The following is a 20,248-nucleotide window of genomic DNA, read 5'->3' as shown; positions in this document are numbered from 1 at the left end:
GCCAGAGGAGAAGCTAATTGGTCACAGTCCCCTGGTCAGGAGGAGCGTTAGTCTCAGTTCACCCACAGGGAGGAGAAAAGCATAATTCAGTGATAAAAGTGTGACAACTTCCTTCACGCAGGATGATCACGGAGAGTCGACCTCGGGGATGAGAGGAGATTGTAATTAAAACAGTTTTCCTCAGGTCACTGATCCACGGCCAATTAGAGACTTTTTTTTCCCTCTGAACTGTCAAATAATATTTCTGTACTAAATGTCTGTTTCTCTCAGAGTTAATCAGGTTTTAAAGAAACATATTTTCACTTAATGGAGTTTATTATAGTTACTGTGACACTGTAAACCTCAATTTACTCACTCAACTTACATTTTTTTTGGAAACAGCTCAAAACTTTTACTTTAGTACAACACAGTAACAAAACAGTTTCATATCCACCAGACACAATATTAACAGAGCATTTACTCCCGTCACATGATCATGAAAACTTGAGTGCAATTTTCTTATTTATAATGAACTATGAAAGCATGTTGTGGTCATCTGAGATTTCTTGATTATTAGAATATATCAAAGACATGTACTATACTAATAAAGCTGCCTTGCCTAATGCCTAGTCTGCACACAGTCCACAAAACAACGTAAGGGCTGGAGACGTGGAGGCTGGTTTAACTGCAGTGTTGGTGTTTTACAGGTCCAGTGTAGGATATAAGGGGATATATTTGCAGAAATGAAACTGTTTTCTTCAGTGTATAATCAGCTGAAAATAAGAATTATTGTGTTTTCGTGACCTCAGAATGAGACGTTTATATCTACATGGGGATCCTCGTCTACAGAGAACGCCATGTTCACACAGTAGCCCAGAACAGAGAAACCAACACTGGCTCCAGATAAAGGCATTCACATTTCACCCGTTAGCGACAGACACCAACGCACAGAGGCACCCTTTAGCAGATATATGACTAGGGCTGTAGTCAACCAAAGAAAATCTTGGTCGACTAAAGTCGCACATCATCTTCAACTAATCAATAAGTCGTGGGAAAAAAAAATCTGCACGTTATTTTTACTTCTGCGGTGGTGTGTCAGTGTCACTCTGCAGTTACACCTCCAAAACACTAGTCGGCGGTGGAGGACTGTGTTAAGTGCTGTAAAGTTTAGTTCAAATCGAACTTTATTTATATATAGTTGATTCAAAACACACATTAAACACACATTAAACATGGCTTAATAGAGACAATTTCAAACACAAGTACGCAAATTGGCTTCACTATAAATCGCAGAGCTGACAGACAAACACTTGTCTTTATCTGGACACATTTCCCCCACCAATACAACATGCTAATGTTATTAGCACAGGTCTATGGCATTTTACATTGTATAAACTAGCCTAGCGTCTAGCGATCTTACGTAACAAAGGTAACGGTACATAATTTGGCTCCGTTACAACTCACAACATTCACAACAACGACAAAACAACTGTCTTATACTAAACACATTTTCCAAGCAAATACAACATGCTAACGTTATTAGCGCCAGCCTATGGCATTTTACATGGTATAAATTAGCCTAGCGACGAGCGGAGATTTTCTCTGCTCATATGAAGCCAGGATAAATCCTGAAGTATAAATCCCTGAAGGATAAATCACACACACAACTTAAAATGCTATTTTAGTGGAGGCTTTACTGTCTTCACAATTTATTGTTTCTTATCTGTGAAATACAAGTAAATACAAGCTAGGTTTCCACTGAGGGAAATGGTTTCAGCTTACAGAGACAGACAGGAGGTCTGCGTCACTGCAACGCTGAGTGTGAGGGTGGGTGAGTTCAACTTTCTGTCACCAGCTTTTCACAGGTAACTTAGCCTGTCCCCCCGCCGCAGGAAATAATGGTTTAATCCTGGAAAGCTGTTAATGTAGCACTTTTCTCCTTATGAAAGTAACATGGTGATTATTCGACCAATGAGAATTTGGTCGGACGAGAACATATCGACCAAATAATCGATTAGTCATCCAGGAGACTACAGCCCTACATATGACACAGTGATGAAGTCTGCATCTGGCTGGCGTGAGGGGAGGTGAATGAGTCAAACAAACTCAGGACTTTCACTTGGACGTCCGCTATTCATGTGTTCATGTCAAGTGTGAAACCAAAAGTCAGTTGAGTTGTTCTAGTTATGACGTAATGTGGTAGGATGTTTAGCCTACTATGTTAGTAACGTAAGTCATGTGATGTTATATTATATTATTATTACATCAGTAACAAACGTAGTTATTTTAAACCTAACCACATACTTTTGTTGCCGAAATAAACCTAACTACAAAGGTTTTATTTAACCTAAGCTCTTATTTTACTTTGAAAAAGATTGTAAGGATTTAATGAGCAGAAACTGTATGCGTTTATTTTGAAAAGAGACCATGCATGCAATGACCGTAAACTGCCACACTGTCCCTGAACGTCTATAAGTGACGCATGAGGGAATGTAGCGTGTCATAATTTGACGTGAAGGGCCCCCGATCAGAAAGTGGTACTTGAGGATTTGGGAGTGAGAATGTGATGTGACAGGACACAGGATGTGAAAGGCGGTTCTTCATTTCAAAGTCAAATGACCATAATGACACCTTTGGCTTTCCGTACTTTTAAAGTAACAAAGAAATGTCCTTCACACACACAAACACACACACACACACACACACACACACACACACTGACTGTATCTATGATCTCTTTGTCCCAACTGCTCTGTTGACCTCAGAGAGACTGAAGATCTTCTTATGTTTCTGCCCTGCAGCTGAAAACTTCACCAGTGTTGAGAGTTTATGACTAAACCTGTGAAGATCTGAAACATTTCAGTCTTTAAAGTTAACAGTTTCCCTCACACCACAACGCAGAGGCTGTTTGCTCCTGTTCAGGCAGGTTTGTCCGATCATGTTACCTCATGAATAATGAACGACACTCAGCTGGTGATCGGATCCACCCAGTGAACTCGACGTGAAACTGAGAACTTCATTCACATCATGTTCTGAGACAAACTGAGCCTGACAGCTCTCAGAGAACCGTCAAACACACTGAAGTCACATTCTGACAAAGCTGCATTTACCTGGTCTGAGATGTCACTCAGAGCTAAGTCCCACAACGACCTGCAGACGGCTGGGAGGGCCTCGCTAGATGACGGCCTGTACAAGTCTTTCTCCATGAGCAGCAGTAACGTCACCAGAAACAGCCGGTTCGGGAACGGGACAGTGGAGGAGGTCAAAGGTCTCTCCAGACCGACCAGGAGGCCTGTACGGGTGGTGCGACCGGTCAGTGCCGTCAGCTCCAACGGCTCCTTCCTCCAGATCAACCACCTGCAGGGAGAGCTGGTCAGAAAGAGGAAGGTAAGAAGGGAGAGGAGGAGGAGAGGAGGTGTGTTGGATCAGTCCTCAGAGAGTCTGTTAACTTTACTACTGTACTGTCATCGTCATTTTAGAGACGAACTGTTCAAATACTTGAATTAAACTCTAAGTTGTAGGAATGTTACAGGTAGATAAAAGTGATCTCACAGGAATATTCAACACCACAGACACAAGTAGTAACACTCTAACAACTTCAAGGAGAAAATTGCTTGGTTGCTTTAAAAAGTGACATGCGAATAGAAGTGTGCAGCATGTTTACCTGTGTGATGTTAAGAGTTGGATGGAAAGGTTTGAAGCCAAGTTTGTCTGATTTTAATGTGCACAAAAATCATGACATTGATAAACTAGAATCACCACCTCCTGGTTTATGGCTCCACCCACCAGTCCAGTGTCGCTGACAGTCTCCATCCATGTCAGTGAAAACATGGATGCTTCACACAGNTTTGACCTTCATCATTTTATCCTGTTAGACATTTGTGTCAAGTTTTGTCATAAAAACATGTTTTGTGAGGTCAGTGACCTTTGACCTTCAATGTCAAATCTCAAATGTAAACTACATCTGCTGATGAAGACCATGCAGAATAATCAAAACTCTTGAACAGTTACTAAATGGACCTTACAGTGAAATTTTCTTTCTCGACTACCTAAATTTATTTAACTGCAATTTCCAAAGTCAAAAATGAAACAGAGAAATTTTTCGCTTTAACTTATGAAGTGAATTATATTAATTATTATAAGTTGACTGCACAGTATAATGTCTGTGAGATAATGACACCTTCAGTGTTTAGATAGGTTCCCTATAATCAGGTCCAAACAGACTCTATGATTTTTTTTAACCGTTTTCAGCAGCAATCCAAAATGAAAATCTCCAGAATGTTTTTCTGTTACTCATAATGTGATCGACAATATTCATTTTTAATTTATAATTTTGATATATTTTTTGAACAAAATTATGGAAGCGTATTGTATTCACTTGACAAATAAAAAAAAAATCTGTTTTATTGAGTAATTTTTTCTGTTTTTCTGAGTTAAGAGAGCAATAGAACAACAGACGCTTTCATTCCTTTCTTGAGAGCTTGATAATGGAAGCAAACATGACCCGCTTGTTTAGTTTAATCCAGTTTTACTTCATTTTGGGTTTGAGACGCTGGGAGATACTCTTGTCTTTAAGTCGTATAGATGGTGTTATCATTAGTTTGTCGACTTTACGCAGGCACCGGTCACTTGCAGGTGCCAGGTGGGAGCTTCATGCGAGATTTTGAAGTATCTCGACTCCTCGTTCAGGAATTTTTTTTTTCAAAATTACCACAAAAAAAACAGAAAAAAAATACCCCGAAAAACAGAAAATATTACACCAAAAAAACAAAAAAATAAATGAATTACTCCGAAAAACAGAAAAAATACTCAGAAAAGCAGGGCTTTTTTATTTGTCAAGTGAATGCAATACGCTTCCGTACAAAATAACCTCACACAACACATTAAAACCTAAAATCACCTCAAGCAGGGGAAAAGAACTACTGAGTAGATTTTAGTAGAAATTTTGATTCAGAAATTTGATTCAATCCTGAATCCTTACAAAAAAATTAAATATTAGTTGGAAAAGTCAGTTAACAAACTTTGAGACACATGGGCGTTAAAATGGAGGGTTCAATATGCAGCACACACAAACATTAATCCATTAACAATCTGTAAACAGTAAATCAGATTTTTGACATTTCTTCTCACGACACAACTGACTTTGATTTTAATGCTGACTGCATACAACACACGACTGTCACACACATGCACGAGGAGGTGGAGGAGACAGTGACGACATTCTGAGTTTTACAAGCAGCAGCTATATTCCTAAAATCTGCAGGCACAGATTCTGTATGGGCTCGATATGTGGCACAAAGGGAAGTGCATCGACCCCTGTGCCACCAAAACAGGAAGAGAATAGTGCTTTTGTTTTTTATTGGTAGCTATCAGCAGCTATCCCCAGTTACTAAAAAGGATCAGTGGAAGTTTTCTACAGTTACTTTGCCAACAAGTGTGAACAGCCAGTGGAGGGACAACCAAGGTAACTGTAACTGCGGTAGCTGGTGATTTATTGCATATGATGAATTATGGGATGAAGGGTTGAGGGTCGAGTGGATGAGGGTCGAAAGGATGAAGGGATGAGGGATAAAGGGTTGAGGGATGAAGGGATGAGGGATGAGGGGTTGAGGGTCGAAAGGATTAAGGGATGAAGGGATGAGGGATGAAGGGTTGAGGGTCGAAAGGATGAAGGGATGTGGGATGAAGGGATGAGGGATGAAGAGTTGAGGGTCGAGTGGATGAGGGATGAGGGATGAGGGGTTGAGGGTAGAAAGGATTAAGGGATGAGGGATGAAGGGTTGAGGGTCGAAAGGATGAGGGATGGAGGGATGAAGGGAGGAAGGGTTGAGGGTCGAGTGGATGAGGGATGAGGGGTTGAGGGTCGAAAGGATTAAGGGATGAGGGATGAAGGGTTGAGGGATGAGGGATGAAGGGTTGAGGGTCGAAGGGATGAGGGATGGAGGGATGAGGGGTTTAGGGATGAAGGGTTGAGGGTCGAAAGGATGAAGGGATGAGGGATGAAGGGTTGAGGGATGAGGAATGAAGGGTTGAGGGTTGAAAGGATGAAGGGATGTGGGATGAAGGGATGAGGGATGAAGGGTTGAGGGTCAAGTGGATGAGGGATGAGGTGTTGAGGGTCGAAAGGATGAGGAATGAGGGATCAGAGGTTGAGTGATGTTGGATGAAGGGATGAGAAATGAGGGGTTGAGGGTCGAAAGGATGAAGGGATGAGGGATGAAGGGTTGGGGGATGAGGGATGAAGGGCTGAGGGTCGAAAGGATGAAGGGATGAGGGATGAAGGGTTGAGGGATGAAGGGTCAAGGGTCGAGTGGATGAGGGATGAGGGGTTGAGGGTCGAAAGGATGAAGGGATGAGGGATCAGGGGTTGAGGGATGTTGGATGAAGGGATGAGGGATGAAGGGTTGAGGGTCAAAAGGATGAAGGGATGAGGGATGAGGGCTGGACGGATGAGGGGTGTAGGGATGAAGGGTTGAGAGATGTGGGATGAAGGGATGAAGGGTTGAAGGTCGAGTGGATGAGGGATGAGGGATGGAGGGATGAGGGTTTTAGGGATGAAGGGATGTAGGATGTGGGATGAAGGGTTGAGGGATGAAGGGATGAGGGTTGAAAGGATGAGGGATGAGGGATGGAGGGATGAGGGGTTTAGGGATGAAGGGTTGAGGGATGAGGGATGAAGGGTTGAGGGTCGAAAGGATGAAGGGATGAGGGATGAAGGGTTGAGGGATGAGGGATGAAGGGTTGAGGGTCGAAGGGATGAGGGATGGAGGGATGAGGGGTTTAGGGATGAAGGGTTGAGGGATGAGGGGTTTAGGGATGAAGGGTTGAGGGATGTGGGATGTGGGATGAAGGGTTGAGGGATGTGGGATGAAGGGTTGAGGGATGATGGATGAAGGGATGTGGAATGAAGGGATGAGGGATGAAGGGTAGCAGGCGAGCACGGTGATGAACATGTTGAGTCAAAGGCAGGAACACAGGAGGGATCCCGGGAGTGAGACTGAGTGGGGGAGTTGTCTCTTCGTGAGCTCGGTTTCGGATAAAGCCCCCACTGGTTCCTGTATGCAGAAAGGAGCAGAGAAAAAGATGTAAGAGGCAAGATGGGATTGGGTGGGTGGGATGTGAGAAATGTGTCGAAGGGAAAGAGAATGCATCAGGTGTGCTTAAATACTGTTGTGTTCGAGGCGTGGTCTTTGTTCCCGAACCTAGTTATAAAACTACATAAATCCCAAAATGATAAAAGTGATGGTGAGAGTGGATGTTAAGAATAAAAATGTTTTGTTTGCTTTGGTAAGTGTGAAAAATGTTAATTGATGGTTGAAATGAGAAATTTCCTCCATCAGTTAGTGTGAATGTAAACTGTCCTCAGGAATGTGAAGATCTGAGAAAAGAAAACAAGTACTTAACCAACGAGATCCACATGGAGCGGATCGTGATGCGCACAGAGAACGAGCTGACCATGAGGAACCTCAGGAACCTGAACCAGGAGCTGCAGGCGCAAGTCAAAGAGGTACAAACACTGGACATGGTTTTAAAACACTGTGTCAAACAAGAGATGAGAAATAAAGGCATGAATCTCCTGAGCACTGAGAAAGAGACGTGTTCTCATCCCTCAGCGTCTCACAGGGATGCAGAGGGCCATTTTCAGTGTTTCTTTGTGACGCACAGTTGAAACACATTGTAACACCTGTTTAATGCTGTAAAATGGTCACAGTTAAGCTCAGGTCTGATGTGAACTCACTAAAACACATTAAGTACAATAACTTATGTGTATATTACTATTTTATTTCTATGTATTACTTATTTTTATATTTGAGCCCGGTCCCTGAGTGAACCTGAATTTTGTTGCATGTTTGCACAATGACAGTAAAGAAATCTGAATCTGATAGTCTGGGTTTGTTTGACTCATCCACCTGCGCCTCCTCTCACCCTACATGGACTTTCTTGCTCTTTTTACTATGTCAGTTGCTCCCAGCGTCAAGTACTGCCACGGACGGGTTTACATGAGAGTTAGCTGAAAGCTCTGAGCAAATCATACAAGCGCTAAAGGGAGCCTTTGGTGTCGGTATCACACACTGAGTGGCGTGACAGAGGATCGGTATTTGATGACATGGGGACAAGAACAGGCTGAGTCTTCATAAAACACCCACCAACATTAGAATTAGAATTACAAAATTGATTGTTTAATTAAAAAGTGAGTGAAGAATATAGCTGCAGAAGAGGCCGAGATATCCTGACTTTAGTTTGCACGAGTCAAACTCAAAAACACTGGGTCCTACATTCCCCATAATGCAACTAATAGCTTCTTTATGATGCCTGCTAACACATGAATCTGTTATAAAGATGTTGCACTGCTTTCACAGGCTGACTGATAAACTGACTTGGTGTAAAAATAGATGGAATGTCCCTTTAATATGAGAAGAAGGCAGCATCTGATTTATATCAAAACATTTTCTGATTGTATTTAGTCTCATATGATGGGAATGATTTTACACAAATGTATTAAGTAGTTTCAAGTAGTACCATTAACCTCCGTCCATTCATGCCACATAGTCACTGACTGTGTTCAGAGTCGTGTTACAGTTGAAACAAAGGCCATCCTCGACAGTTTGACCCCGTCGCCACACTTAACACTGGCCTCTCTCTGTGACCCCCGTCAGCTGAAGCAGAGGGTGTATCAGAGCCAGCAGAGGGCCACGCTGTGCTCACGAGCTGCAGATGAGGCGGAGGAGTCCAGGGGGGAGGCGGAGAAGAGCCTGGCCCTGGCTGAGGCTCGGGCCCTCGGCTGTCAGCGGGACAAAGAGGCAGCGCAGGCCGACAGGAGCCGCCTGAGTGAAGAACTGCAGCAGCTTAAAAAAGAGGTTCACAGTTTGACCCAGATATCGTCAGCTGATCTGCACACTCACCTTTAAACAGCCTGTCAGCATCAGAGCAGAGATCATTAGAGGCGGTAATTAGTGTAACTGTAGTACAGCAGGTAACGTATACGCTGCTCCGTCAGTGGCTGTAGAGGAGCAGGAGTTGTGGAATGAAGAAATACGAAACAACACTGAAAATAAAAGTCTGAAAATCACAAATGATAATATTAATAAAAAATGTCATGCAAAAGTTTTCTTGATTCTTAGAATAAAATAGTAAAATAGTTTCTTCTTAAATGCAATTTTAATCAAGTGTATGACAAATACCTGTTAAAACAAACTACATTATATCTGAAACACTGAATACTAAATGTGTATTATTACGTCCCAACAAATACATTGCCTCCTGCTATTTGAATGTTTTTAAAAAAATACAGTGCCCAGCTCACTCAGGTCTTTACCTATTCTAAAAATAAAACGATGTCTTTGTGATCCTTTTTTTAAAAAAAGATTTATGTCTTCAGTTGGAACAAATTATTTTGAATGCCACGCACAGATGTGAGACATGTTGGTAATCACTGAGAGACAGACTAAAGCCTGATTCATGGTTGGGTGCTCGACATGTTTGAAGGGTGTCATTCAACAAAAATCAAAGAGCAGCGCAGCTTTTTTAATGTATGCTCTGAAAGGGTTTCACTCATCTCCATGCCAACCAGACCTCTTGCGTTATTCTTCAGTCTGTTTCTGTCATGTTCAGTGAATAGTAATCTGCACAGACGGATGTTTAAATCACATCAATATCCCTCTGTACGTGTTTATCTTGCTAACCTTATATTCATCGATTGACCAGCTCCCTGTCTCTCTGTGAGCGGCAGATTCCCCTCACTCGCTGCAGTGGACTGTGAAGTAAAATCAATGAATCAATAAATACAAACACTGTTGGTTTCTTACCATGGAGCTGACATGGAAACTATTTTGGTTCAGTAATGTCTGTTGTCAGTCAGCCTGGCGACAGCAGTTTGACTGGTCTCTGTCCTCTCAGCTCTGCAGGAGCTGCTGCTGACAGACGGCTGCTTCGATAGTGTCTCCATGGTGAGGGTAATAATGCTACCGATCACACAGGCAACAAAATATGACTTTGTCTGCTACATTACCAAAGTCCGCAGACGTGTGACACTTTTTTGTCGAAAATAGGTCATTTATGTGTAGTGACACTCATCAACAGTGTTATGAGCCCAACTATAGATAAGGCTTTCGGCTTAACGCTTTGTTGTTGTTGTTTTTTTCACCAGGCTAAAAAACTTTGGCTGCCCAAGGGTAGGGACAGAGTGAGCTTTAGAGCTGCTGGTTGCAGCTAAAAAACATGTTTCAGTTGTGGAAACGTGCATCATAATAAGTTTTGGGAGACTGTTGAGAATCAAGAAGCGTAACAGCCAACAGCTTTAGGTCAGAGGTCAGATGAGACCTGAGGGTTAAAAGGTCTTCAATGTAACACAGGGCCACCTCACTGAATTTCAGAAAAAAACAAATAAAAATGCTTTTAAAATAATTTCTCCGCCACCCTTGAAGCCAGTTAAATAACAGGACATGGTAATATGGTGAGAAACCCATGACTGTCTCCAGATCATGGGGTGAGAGGGAACACATAACAAATAAATCATCATTATTTCCCTGATTATGCACTGGTGAGCAGAGCAATAACCCTTAGATGGCATCTCTTTAACTAGATTAATGTGGAATTTTTTTAGCTCAGTTTTGTGATGGGGTTTCCCTTCTCTGTTACCAGCATCAATATCCCCTCAATCACTCGGGGCAAGAACAGGATGTAACATTATCAGTGTACTGAGTCGACTCAGTTATGACCCGTGACATAAATTTGGTATCTGCTCTTTCCTTCTGTAGCACACTGATCTGCAGCTTTTACTGGCACAAACAGAAAAGAACTACTTTGAAACCAAGCTGAAGCTGGACCGAGTGTCTGGGGAGAAACAGGCCCTGCTGCAGGAGAACAGGAGCCTGGAGGAGGACAGAGACAACCTCCGACACAAGCTCAGACAGATCACCGAGGAAAATGTCCAAATTAAACAGAGGTGGGTTGATTTAACGGGCACCTGGCTGTGTACATAAAATACACTTTTGGACATCTGGGGGACTTTTTATGCCACTATCTCGGCAGAAAACGCAGCAATGTCTGTAAAAAACAACTGCTTTTCTTGACACTATGCTTCGCTGACAAGTTTATACAAATCACACACATTTGTAGCCTAAAAAGCTGCTGAAAAACACAGATGGGTCGCTACAAAACACCCAAGTTTGGAGCCTAAAAGCCACTAAAAAGCACAGTAACGAGTCACTACAAAACACCCACATAGGGAGCCTAAGAAGTTGCGGAACAACAAAGGCAGGTTGCTACAAAACACCTGTGTTTGGAGCCCACACACATTTGTAGCCTAAAAAGCCACTGGAAAACACAGACAAGTTGCTACAAGACATCCATGTTTGGAGCCTTAAAAGCCACTAAAAAAACAGACAAATCACTACAAAACACCCATGTTTGGAACCTAAAAGCCACTAAAAAGCACAGTAACGAGTCACTACAAAACACCCACATAGGGAGCCTAAGAAGTTGCGGAACAACAAAGGCAGGTTGCTACAAAACACCTGTGTTTGGAGCCCACACACATTTGTAGCCTAAAAAGCCACCGGAAAACACAGACAAGTTGCTAAAAGACATCCATGTTTGGAGCCTTAAAAGCCACTAAAAAAAACCAGACAAATCACTACAAAACACCCATGTTTGGAACCTAAATAGCGGCTGAATAAAGACAGACAGGTTGCTACGAAACACCCACATTTGCAGCATTAAAAGCCACTGAAAAACAGACAAATCTCCTCAAAACACCCACGTTTGGAAACCAAAAAGCTGCTGAAAAACACAGACAGGTTGCTACTAAACACCCACATTTGTAGCCTAAAAAGCTGCTGAAAAACACAGATGGGTCGCTACAAAACACCCAAGTTTGGAGCCTAAAAGCCACTAAAAAAGCACAGTAACGAGTCGCTACAAAACACCCACATAGGGAGCCTAAGAAGTTGCGGAACAACAAAGGCAGGTTGCTACAAAACACCCGTGTTTGGAGCCCACACACATTTGTAGCCTAAAAAGCCACTGGAAAACACAGGCAAGTTGCTAAAAGACATCCATGTGTGGAGCATTAAAAGCCACTAAAAAAACAGACAAATCGCTACAAAACACCCATGTTTGGAAACCAAAAAGCTGCTGAAAAACACTGACAGGTTGCTACTAAACACCCACATTTGGAAACCAAAAAGCTGCTGAAAAACACTGACAGGTTGCTACTAAACACCCACATTTGGAACCTAAATAGCGGCTGAATAAAGACAGACAGGTTGCTACTAAACACCCACGTTTGGAACCTAAATAGCGGCTGAATAAAGACAGACAGGTTGCTACTAAACACCCACATTTGGAACTGAATAAAGACAGACAGGTTGCTACTAAACACCCACATTTGGAACCTAAATAGCGGCTGAATAAAGGCAGACAGGTTGCTACTAAACACCCACATTTGCAGCCTTAAAAGCCACTGAAACACAGATGGGTCGCCACGAAACAACACACATGGAGCATAAAAAAATCAACAAAAACACAACCAGTTTTGTTGTTTGTTGGTCTCTAACAGTGGTCTGCAGCTTTGCAGGCCACTAAACAAAACAAAGAGAAAACATTTTGTATTTTAGCAAAGACTAAAAATGTTTTTGATATAAAATCAACAGTCAGTCACATTATTGGTCAGAAAAGGTCTTTGAGGTTGTTCATGTTAAACAGTAGACAGACATTACACTGTTCACTGTTAAAGCTGCATTAATTAATATTTAGTAAAGAAGGAGGGATACAAAATGTACTTGCTGCCAGATTCACAGCCAAATCAAAACTTCAGCTTATGATGTTGTCATGGTTAACTTACTAGTTAGTAAACAGTTGCCAAATTACACATCCAGAGGACACAAAACAACATTACCACTAGACAACTGTGTTTTATCTGCACAACAAAGATAAAAAAATATCCTTACAGAGACAACACTTCACAAGATCAGTGTGTTCTATATAAGGAAAACTAAATAAGACCGAGGACAGAGCCCTGGTTTACACCAAATTTCAATTGAGCACGTGAGACTCTAAACTCTTTGCTATAGCATGTATCTACATGCAAGAAAATGAAAAAGCGTACCAGTCAAGTCCACTAGTGTTAAAGTCTACACATTACAATTTAAACTAATAAACCATTATTAGTAATATGTAATATGTAAACTATCATTGACAGTTGTGTGAAATCAGGCTGTTGCATTACAGCAGTACTTGGATGAATGATTCAGCTGCAGCCGCGTTAATTTGAAAATCATTTAAAACTCCTAAAAGTGCTGAGAATAAACAGAATGTATGACCAGTAGTGATGAATACTTCCTTAAGAAGGAAAGTTAGAACGATGGGGTCAGAGGAGGGATGTTTAAAGTTCACAGTGTCACCCAGGTTTAAAAACAGGAAGAGCTAAACAGTGAGGTTATTTTCTCCTGCATAAACTGTAACCTTAGAAGAATATTAGATGAGATGATTTGCTGCAGTTTGAGTTTGACCGCAGTTCACGAGCAGTGTGTCAGAGACTTCTTGGCACTCATTGGTTGTATTCGGTCAGACGCGGTGGACAAAAGACATTTCTGCTTGAATGATGAAGGTCAGTTTCACAGCTGCTGTAACATTTATGACCTTTCACATTTCAGCTCTTTGAGCATAATTAAAGCCACTGGTTTATGAGATCAGCTGAGATATTAAATTATCATGTTGCTTCAGTGCTACATACTGTACGTATACTGTATATGGGAACGCAGAGGAACAATCAGAGCTTGACTGGAGGACGCAGGAGCTGAGAGAAAGGCAAAGGAGCTGAGGGGAGTGAAGAATAAGAATTAACAGGAGGCGGCAGAGGAGGAGAAAACAGTAGAAACTGTTCTTTTTAATTATCTTTTATAGAGATTAATGAAAAGGCTGTTTGATACTAGGACAAGTTACACAAGATTTAAGGTGGAATTTAAACATTACCTTCAAGTAATAACCCATTAAATCACATTTCTTCATGTTCAGTGTCAGTGGAGTCGGGCAGTTCTTTAAAGGGAGACTGGGGGGACGATCCTGAATCCAGATGTGCTTAGTTAGTTTAGATTTATCCAAACACACTGTGTTAGTGGGTGGCACAGGTACACCAAAGACATTTCCATCTTTAATCGCTTGTTGCTTTGATTTAATATTTTGCCTGTTTTTGTATCAGTGTGAAAGTTAGATGACGGATTTTTATTTTTCAGGTAAGCAAATGTAGTCATGACGCACACAGCGCTTTGACAACACAAAATGTGTTTGCACTTAAGTTTGTTGGAAATGAAAAGGTATAAGTACGGTTAAACCCAAATATATTGATAAAAATAAAAGTGAATTTGTCAAACTATGTAGAAAATAGAATCAAAGAAAATTCTTTGTAGTGCAGCGATAAAAAAAGATATTTTAGGATGTAATTTCAGTCTTTTGTTCACAGTGAGATGAATTCGAGGCGCAGAGCGATGACGTCAGAGGAGGAGAGCAAAAAGGCCAACCAGGCCCAGCGGGAGGCCGAGGCCGAGAGGCGCCTGGCTGAGAAGGAGAGGCAGGAGAGGACGGCCGAGTGCCTGAGCTGGAGGGAGAGGCACCAGGAGTTAGCCGACAGATTCAGAGCTCAGGAGGACCTGAAGGCTCTGAGGCAGAACAAGGCAGTAAGAAAACATCCATGACAGCCATTCCTGTTTATCACACCTCACTACCACTGATAGGGGAAACTAAATAGGACCTAGGATAAAGCCCTGGGGTACACAAAACTTCAGCTGAGCATGTGAGATGTTAAACAGTTTGCTGTAGCAAATCTACTTGGAAAAAAGGCAGAACAGTCAAGAGCTACTTTGAACTACTCACAATGTTAAAGTTATACAAATAAACAATAATTCCATTTAATTTATATACTCAGCACCTTTTCTATAGTATGGCAAAGAACTTTACAACAAACACAAAAATGCACCAGGAGTTAGCCGCTTCAGAGCACAGGAGGACCTGATGGCTCTCAGGCAGAACGAACCAGTAAGAAAACATCCAGGACAGCCATTCCTGTTCATCACACCTCACTACTACCACCATCATCATCATCATCATCATCATCATCAACGAGTGTTCTCTGAAGTAAACAGTAAAGCTGTCGTTCATGGGGTTCTCTCTGTTGAAGTGATTTGAATTGTGCTCCAATTCACACCAAAGTAAACATGACTTCAGGGCGTCACTGTCATTACAACAGTGTTGCAGTGTGATAGACACGCCAGCTCACAGCAGATCTGTTTGCAAAGACTAATACTCAATAAGGGTGACTGACATACAGGAACAATGAATTACAAGTGTGTTCTGTGCAAACGGACATTTCTTCTCCACTTGTTGTATTCTTAAAACCCAATTAACCTAAGTATCTGTTCATTACATTTCAGATGTGTCCTTAACTGTTTGTTTTTTCCAACAGTGTCAGGCCAACATCAAGAGTTATTTCCTCTGCATGACAGAAAGTGATCAGAGGGTTAAAATTCTCAAAAATCAAGACGGCACCCCAAGAAATTTTACGGTGAGACGACTCTAGAGCAGCAAAAAATGACATGAAATAAGAGTTAAGAAAAAGAAAGAAAAGTGAACATTTCTTATGTCATGTGATTTTGTTCAGGAAGGAGACCCTGTGTATATCTCCACCTCTGAGTCCAGTCCTGAAGAGCCTGAGAGGAGTTCATCCAGGTAACACTGTGGCCACCAGAGGGCTCTAAACACAGCCACCATCACTCACCATGTTCTCAGGTGTACTCCCAGAATGTCAATGAACACTTTGGCACTATTATCCAAAGAGTTCTATATTTCTGATAAGCTGAAACAATGGTCTAAGTTCAGGAGGAGAATTTAAGCCTTCACATTATTTAAAAGGTGATTTTCAACTGACCATGGCAAAATTTTAGGTCTTGTATTAATTCTGTTTTATTCTGTTTTGATCAGATTAAAGTCACTAGTAGTAGGGAGAGTGTTTCTGCCCCAGGCGAAGGAGTTCAAGTATCTCAAGGTCATGTTCCCAAGTGAGGGTAAAATGGAGTGTGGGATGGATCGGCAGTTTGGCTCAACATCTGCAGTGATGCAGGCGCTGTACGAGTCAGAGGGAGCTGAGCCGGAACACAAAACATTTGGTTTACGGGTCCATCTATGTCCCGGCCCTCACTTATGGTCATGAGCTCTGGGTAGTGACAAAAAAATGAGGTCGTGGATAAAAGCGGACATATTGAGTTTCTTCTGTAGGGTGAGGGGCTCAGATATATGGAGGGAGCTCGGAGTAGAGCCACTGCTCTCTCACATCAGAGGGGATCAGTTAAGGTGGTTTAATGTCTGATCAGGATCCTCCTGGGCACCTCCAGTTTGACATTTTCCGGTCACATCCAACCGGTTGGAGGCCCCGGGGCAGACCCAGAACACATTGAAGGGATTATAGATCTCATCTGGTCTGGGAATGCCTCGGGATCCTCCAGGAGGAGCTGGAGAGTGTTGCTTGGGAGAGGGACATATGGAGCACTTTGCTCAGCCTGCGATCTAGCCCCAGATTGGCGGTTGAACATGGTTGGAGGCAGAAAACCAGTGAAAACCTAGTGCTCAACTGCCTTTACTTGATACTAAGGCCCAATTCCAATCCGGTCCCTAAAGACTCAAGCCCTGAACCCTCACTGACTTAACTGACATCAGCTGTAAGTGATTGAGTGTGAGAGTCTGAAAGGGCTCCGGATGCTACAAATAGGAATGGGACAGCACTTATCCCCCTCTCTACAAAATGTTGTTGACACTGGTGGCTCTGGGCGTGATTGTTTATCGGTTATTGTCAGCATATATTCCACACACAAAGAATATATATCTATATATATATATAGACATATATTCTTTTTGTGTGGAATATAACCACTGGTATTCCTCTGACCTCATGTGTGTTTATGTACCATCTTAAATCCTTGTTAATGTAATGTTTCATTGTTTATCTGGTTTTTTCGCTCTCCTTCCATAACATTACCGTTTGCATATCTGCCGACCGTGTTTTCGTTTGTTTTTTTTTATAACACGTCTGGTGTTCCAAGGGCAACCCCTGTATTTGACGTCACAACGCTATGAACTGTGGGTAATTTCCTTACTGTAAGCCCGCATCGATGCTGACCTACGGTAAGGGGGCATAAAGGGCTCACTCACTGACTCACTGACTTGACGATTTGACAATGGGACAGCCCTCACACACGCACTTCACATGAACGCACCTCTAAGTCAGTGAGTCTGTAAGGGATCGGGTTGGAATTGGGCCTAAATACTAGAAAACACTTCATGTTCAGTGTCGGTGTCCAGGGTGATTCTTCAGTGGACAATGGGGGGAAATATCTAAATCCAGATGTGCTGAGTTAGTATAGATTTATCCAAACACACAATGTTAGAAATTTCCATCTTTAATAGCTCGTTGCTTTGATTATCTGGCTGATATTCTGCTTGTTTTTGAATCTGCCTGAAAGGCAAGCGACTGTAGTCGTGATGCTTTGAAAACACAAAATGAGTTTGCACTGATACTTGTTGGAAATGAAACGGAGTATATTACAGTCAGGGCCTAAATATATCAGCAAAACTAAATTCTAAAAAGAGGGGGTGATACTGAAAATCTGAAAGAGATCTGTTGTGTTTTAAATGTACAGTAACACTGATATTAATGACTCTTTTCTCAGGACCATGTTCAGAGTCTCTGCCCCACACACGGGGAGGGATCAGGGCCCGAGTCACTTTGATGAGCTGCCTGCCTTCGGAGGAGAGCGACCTGACTCTGCCCCTCCACGCAGAAGCAGGAAGGTGGTGGAATACTTCTGGATCCCTACAGACCAGGAGTAGTCCACAGCTGCTGTTTTGTTGTAGCAGAGAATGGTGAAACCGGCCCTGCTTCATCGTCACAGCAGGCAGAGGAGGGAGATGACTGTTGTCGAGGAGTTGAGATACCTGAACCTCCAGGCTCTGGTCCACCATCCACACATACAGCCTGAATCAACTCCAGAGTTATACATTAGGACGTCTTCTCAGGTTTAATACTGGGCTGAGAGCAAGTACTCAGTTTCTATTTGGAGCCCAAAACATATTTTACTATTGTCCACATCACAAGTTTCTCTGTATGTATTGTCTAAAAGCTTCCAGCTCCAGTGTGCAGGATTCAGGGGGATATACTGGCACAAGTCTGTTATAACCGGAAAATAAGAACCGTTGTTTCCATTACCTCATAATGAGCTGTTTATATCTACAAAGGGAGCAGGTCCTTGTCTACGGAACTCACCATGTTGCACCACTGTTTCTACAGTAGCCCAGAACGGACAAACCAAACACTGGCTCTAAATAGGGACTTTACAGTTTTCACATTGGCCACCGTAGTTCGCCGCTCCTCAGCCTTTTTTATGAAGGGAAACTGCTTTATTCAGTGTTTAGGCCCCTGTGAAGATAAAATATATTCTCAAAGCATCTCAGACCTTAAAAGGGCTCCATGCTGAAATACTGTTAGGAGCAGAGAGGAAGACTTAAGAGGCTTAAGAGTTTCTAAAGCTGAGTATAAATGGTGCAAACACAGAGGTCAGAGAGATAGTCTCCCAATGTGGAATGAGAGTGAAATGTTGAACAGTTCAGATCAAATCCTGCAGGAAGTTTGCAGTCGATCTTATTAGGGACATGTACACATTTCCCGCCTGACACTGTAACACCAGAAATTAATGTGATCACAACACGAAGACATTTGGAAATCTGGAAAAATGAAACAATGATGAGTTGAGTCTGTCTCAACCCTCCACCAGCAGCGATAAACAATGACAAAACTTCCACAATCAGTTCATCTCATTTCCACTGGGGGTCCACATCTTGCAGGCTCACAAGATCATGACAACCAATTACATCTGTTAAAGAACAGGGTCGACCACACCTCCTCACTGAGGTCAAAGTTTCTGTCTCGTCCTCGCTCAGAGAACTTTCCTTTAAAGCTCCTGAGCTAAGGCTCCTTACTAAAAGATTTAAGGCTAAGTTAGGAGCTCTCTGAGAGTGTTCTCAGAATGTTTGTGAATACAGCCCCTAGACGGTTTATTTTGGAGAAGAGACGTCTGTGGATAATTTATCTCCCTGTAAAAACCTGTACACTAACCAGGAGATGTTTCAGCTGCAGTCCTTACAGCCAGATGCGGCTAAATCCCCCTAAATCTGACACACTGTTTCTTTAAAAATGTGCGGTGAAGAAAGAAGAAGAAGGTAAATTAGATTCAAGCCCTAAAAAAAACAAAATGTTACCTCAAATTTCTTGAGATCTTCGACAGACAGCCGACACTGCAGGGGTGTGTGAGCTCACACATCAGCAGGGTGAGAGTCTGATCGTAGTCATCTCAGACGTGAAGGTGTGTTACAGAGTGTGAGACATTTTTGTAAAGTCAAACTGTAAATAAAAGTGAAAAGTAGCTTTGGTGCTCATGTACTGGACTTTATTGACATTAAAGCAATAGAGGTGCACAATAATTTTGAATACCTTACAATATGATCCAAATCCATTGCCTTATACATAAACATGGCTTGTCAGCACAGTTCTCAGGTAAAAGTCGATGTTTCTTATTTAGCGGTTAGACTTCTTTTAGCGAGGAGGAGGAGGAGGAGGGGGGTCGATTACTTCCTATCTTATCTACTGACTTTGCCAATTTAAGAAAAAAACATTTAAAAAATCCACTGGTTTCACTCTCCATGTCGAGTGCTCAAAATAAACGGGCCACGTTCAAACTGGTGCTCCAAATTCTGGTCGAGATGAAACTCTGAGCCCACAGGGATGTTTTCTCGGGGAGGACGCTGAGCTGTCGAATTAATAAAAACGAGCTTCTCTTCCGTTCTTAAACATTAATACTTGTAAACCATGTGAAGCGTCGTAGGAAAAGTCGGCTTCGATAAATTTTATTGTGCAATCAGGACTAAATCAAATACTTAAGCGTCTGTTGAGCTACAGGTTCTTCTTCTTAGATTTCATCATCTCAGCACAAAAAAAACAAACAAAAGCCCATCTAACTAAGAGGTAGAAACACAGGCAACTTTGAAACGTTACGGCGGCACACCAATGATTACAACTTCTTAAAATATTGTAACATTTGGAGGATCATGAGTTTTGCAACCACTCATGGAATAAAAGATGAGAAAGAGGGACAGATGACAGGGGGGGGGGGGGGGGGGGGGGGGGAATCTTGACGGGGGAGAAACAATTTCAAAAAAGGAAGATGCC

The 20,248-nt window shown here is 42.2% G+C and overlaps 1 protein-coding gene across 1 annotated transcript; it reads left to right on the top strand.

Moving 5' to 3' along the window:
• The first annotated feature begins 3,099 nt into the window (after positions 1 to 3,099).
• On the top strand, positions 3,100 to 20,206 carry LOC126407351 (coiled-coil domain-containing protein 88B). Its single transcript, XM_050072149.1, has 8 exons — positions 3,100 to 3,366; positions 7,346 to 7,486; positions 8,637 to 8,837; positions 10,737 to 10,924; positions 14,441 to 14,654; positions 15,440 to 15,538; positions 15,635 to 15,702; positions 17,697 to 20,206. Exons 1-8 carry the CDS (start codon positions 3,100 to 3,102, stop codon positions 17,854 to 17,856), a joined length of 1,338 nt encoding a protein of 445 aa, XP_049928106.1. The 3' UTR covers positions 17,857 to 20,206.
• The last annotated feature ends 42 nt before the right edge of the window (positions 20,207 to 20,248 follow it).

Source organism: Epinephelus moara, chromosome 20 (assembly GCF_006386435.1).
Source record: "Epinephelus moara isolate mb chromosome 20, YSFRI_EMoa_1.0, whole genome shotgun sequence".
In the NCBI taxonomy this organism is placed as follows: Eukaryota; Metazoa; Chordata; class Actinopteri; order Perciformes; family Serranidae; genus Epinephelus; species Epinephelus moara.
The sequence above is the reverse complement of the archived record's forward strand: the minus strand, read 5'-3'. Positions and strand labels throughout refer to the sequence as shown.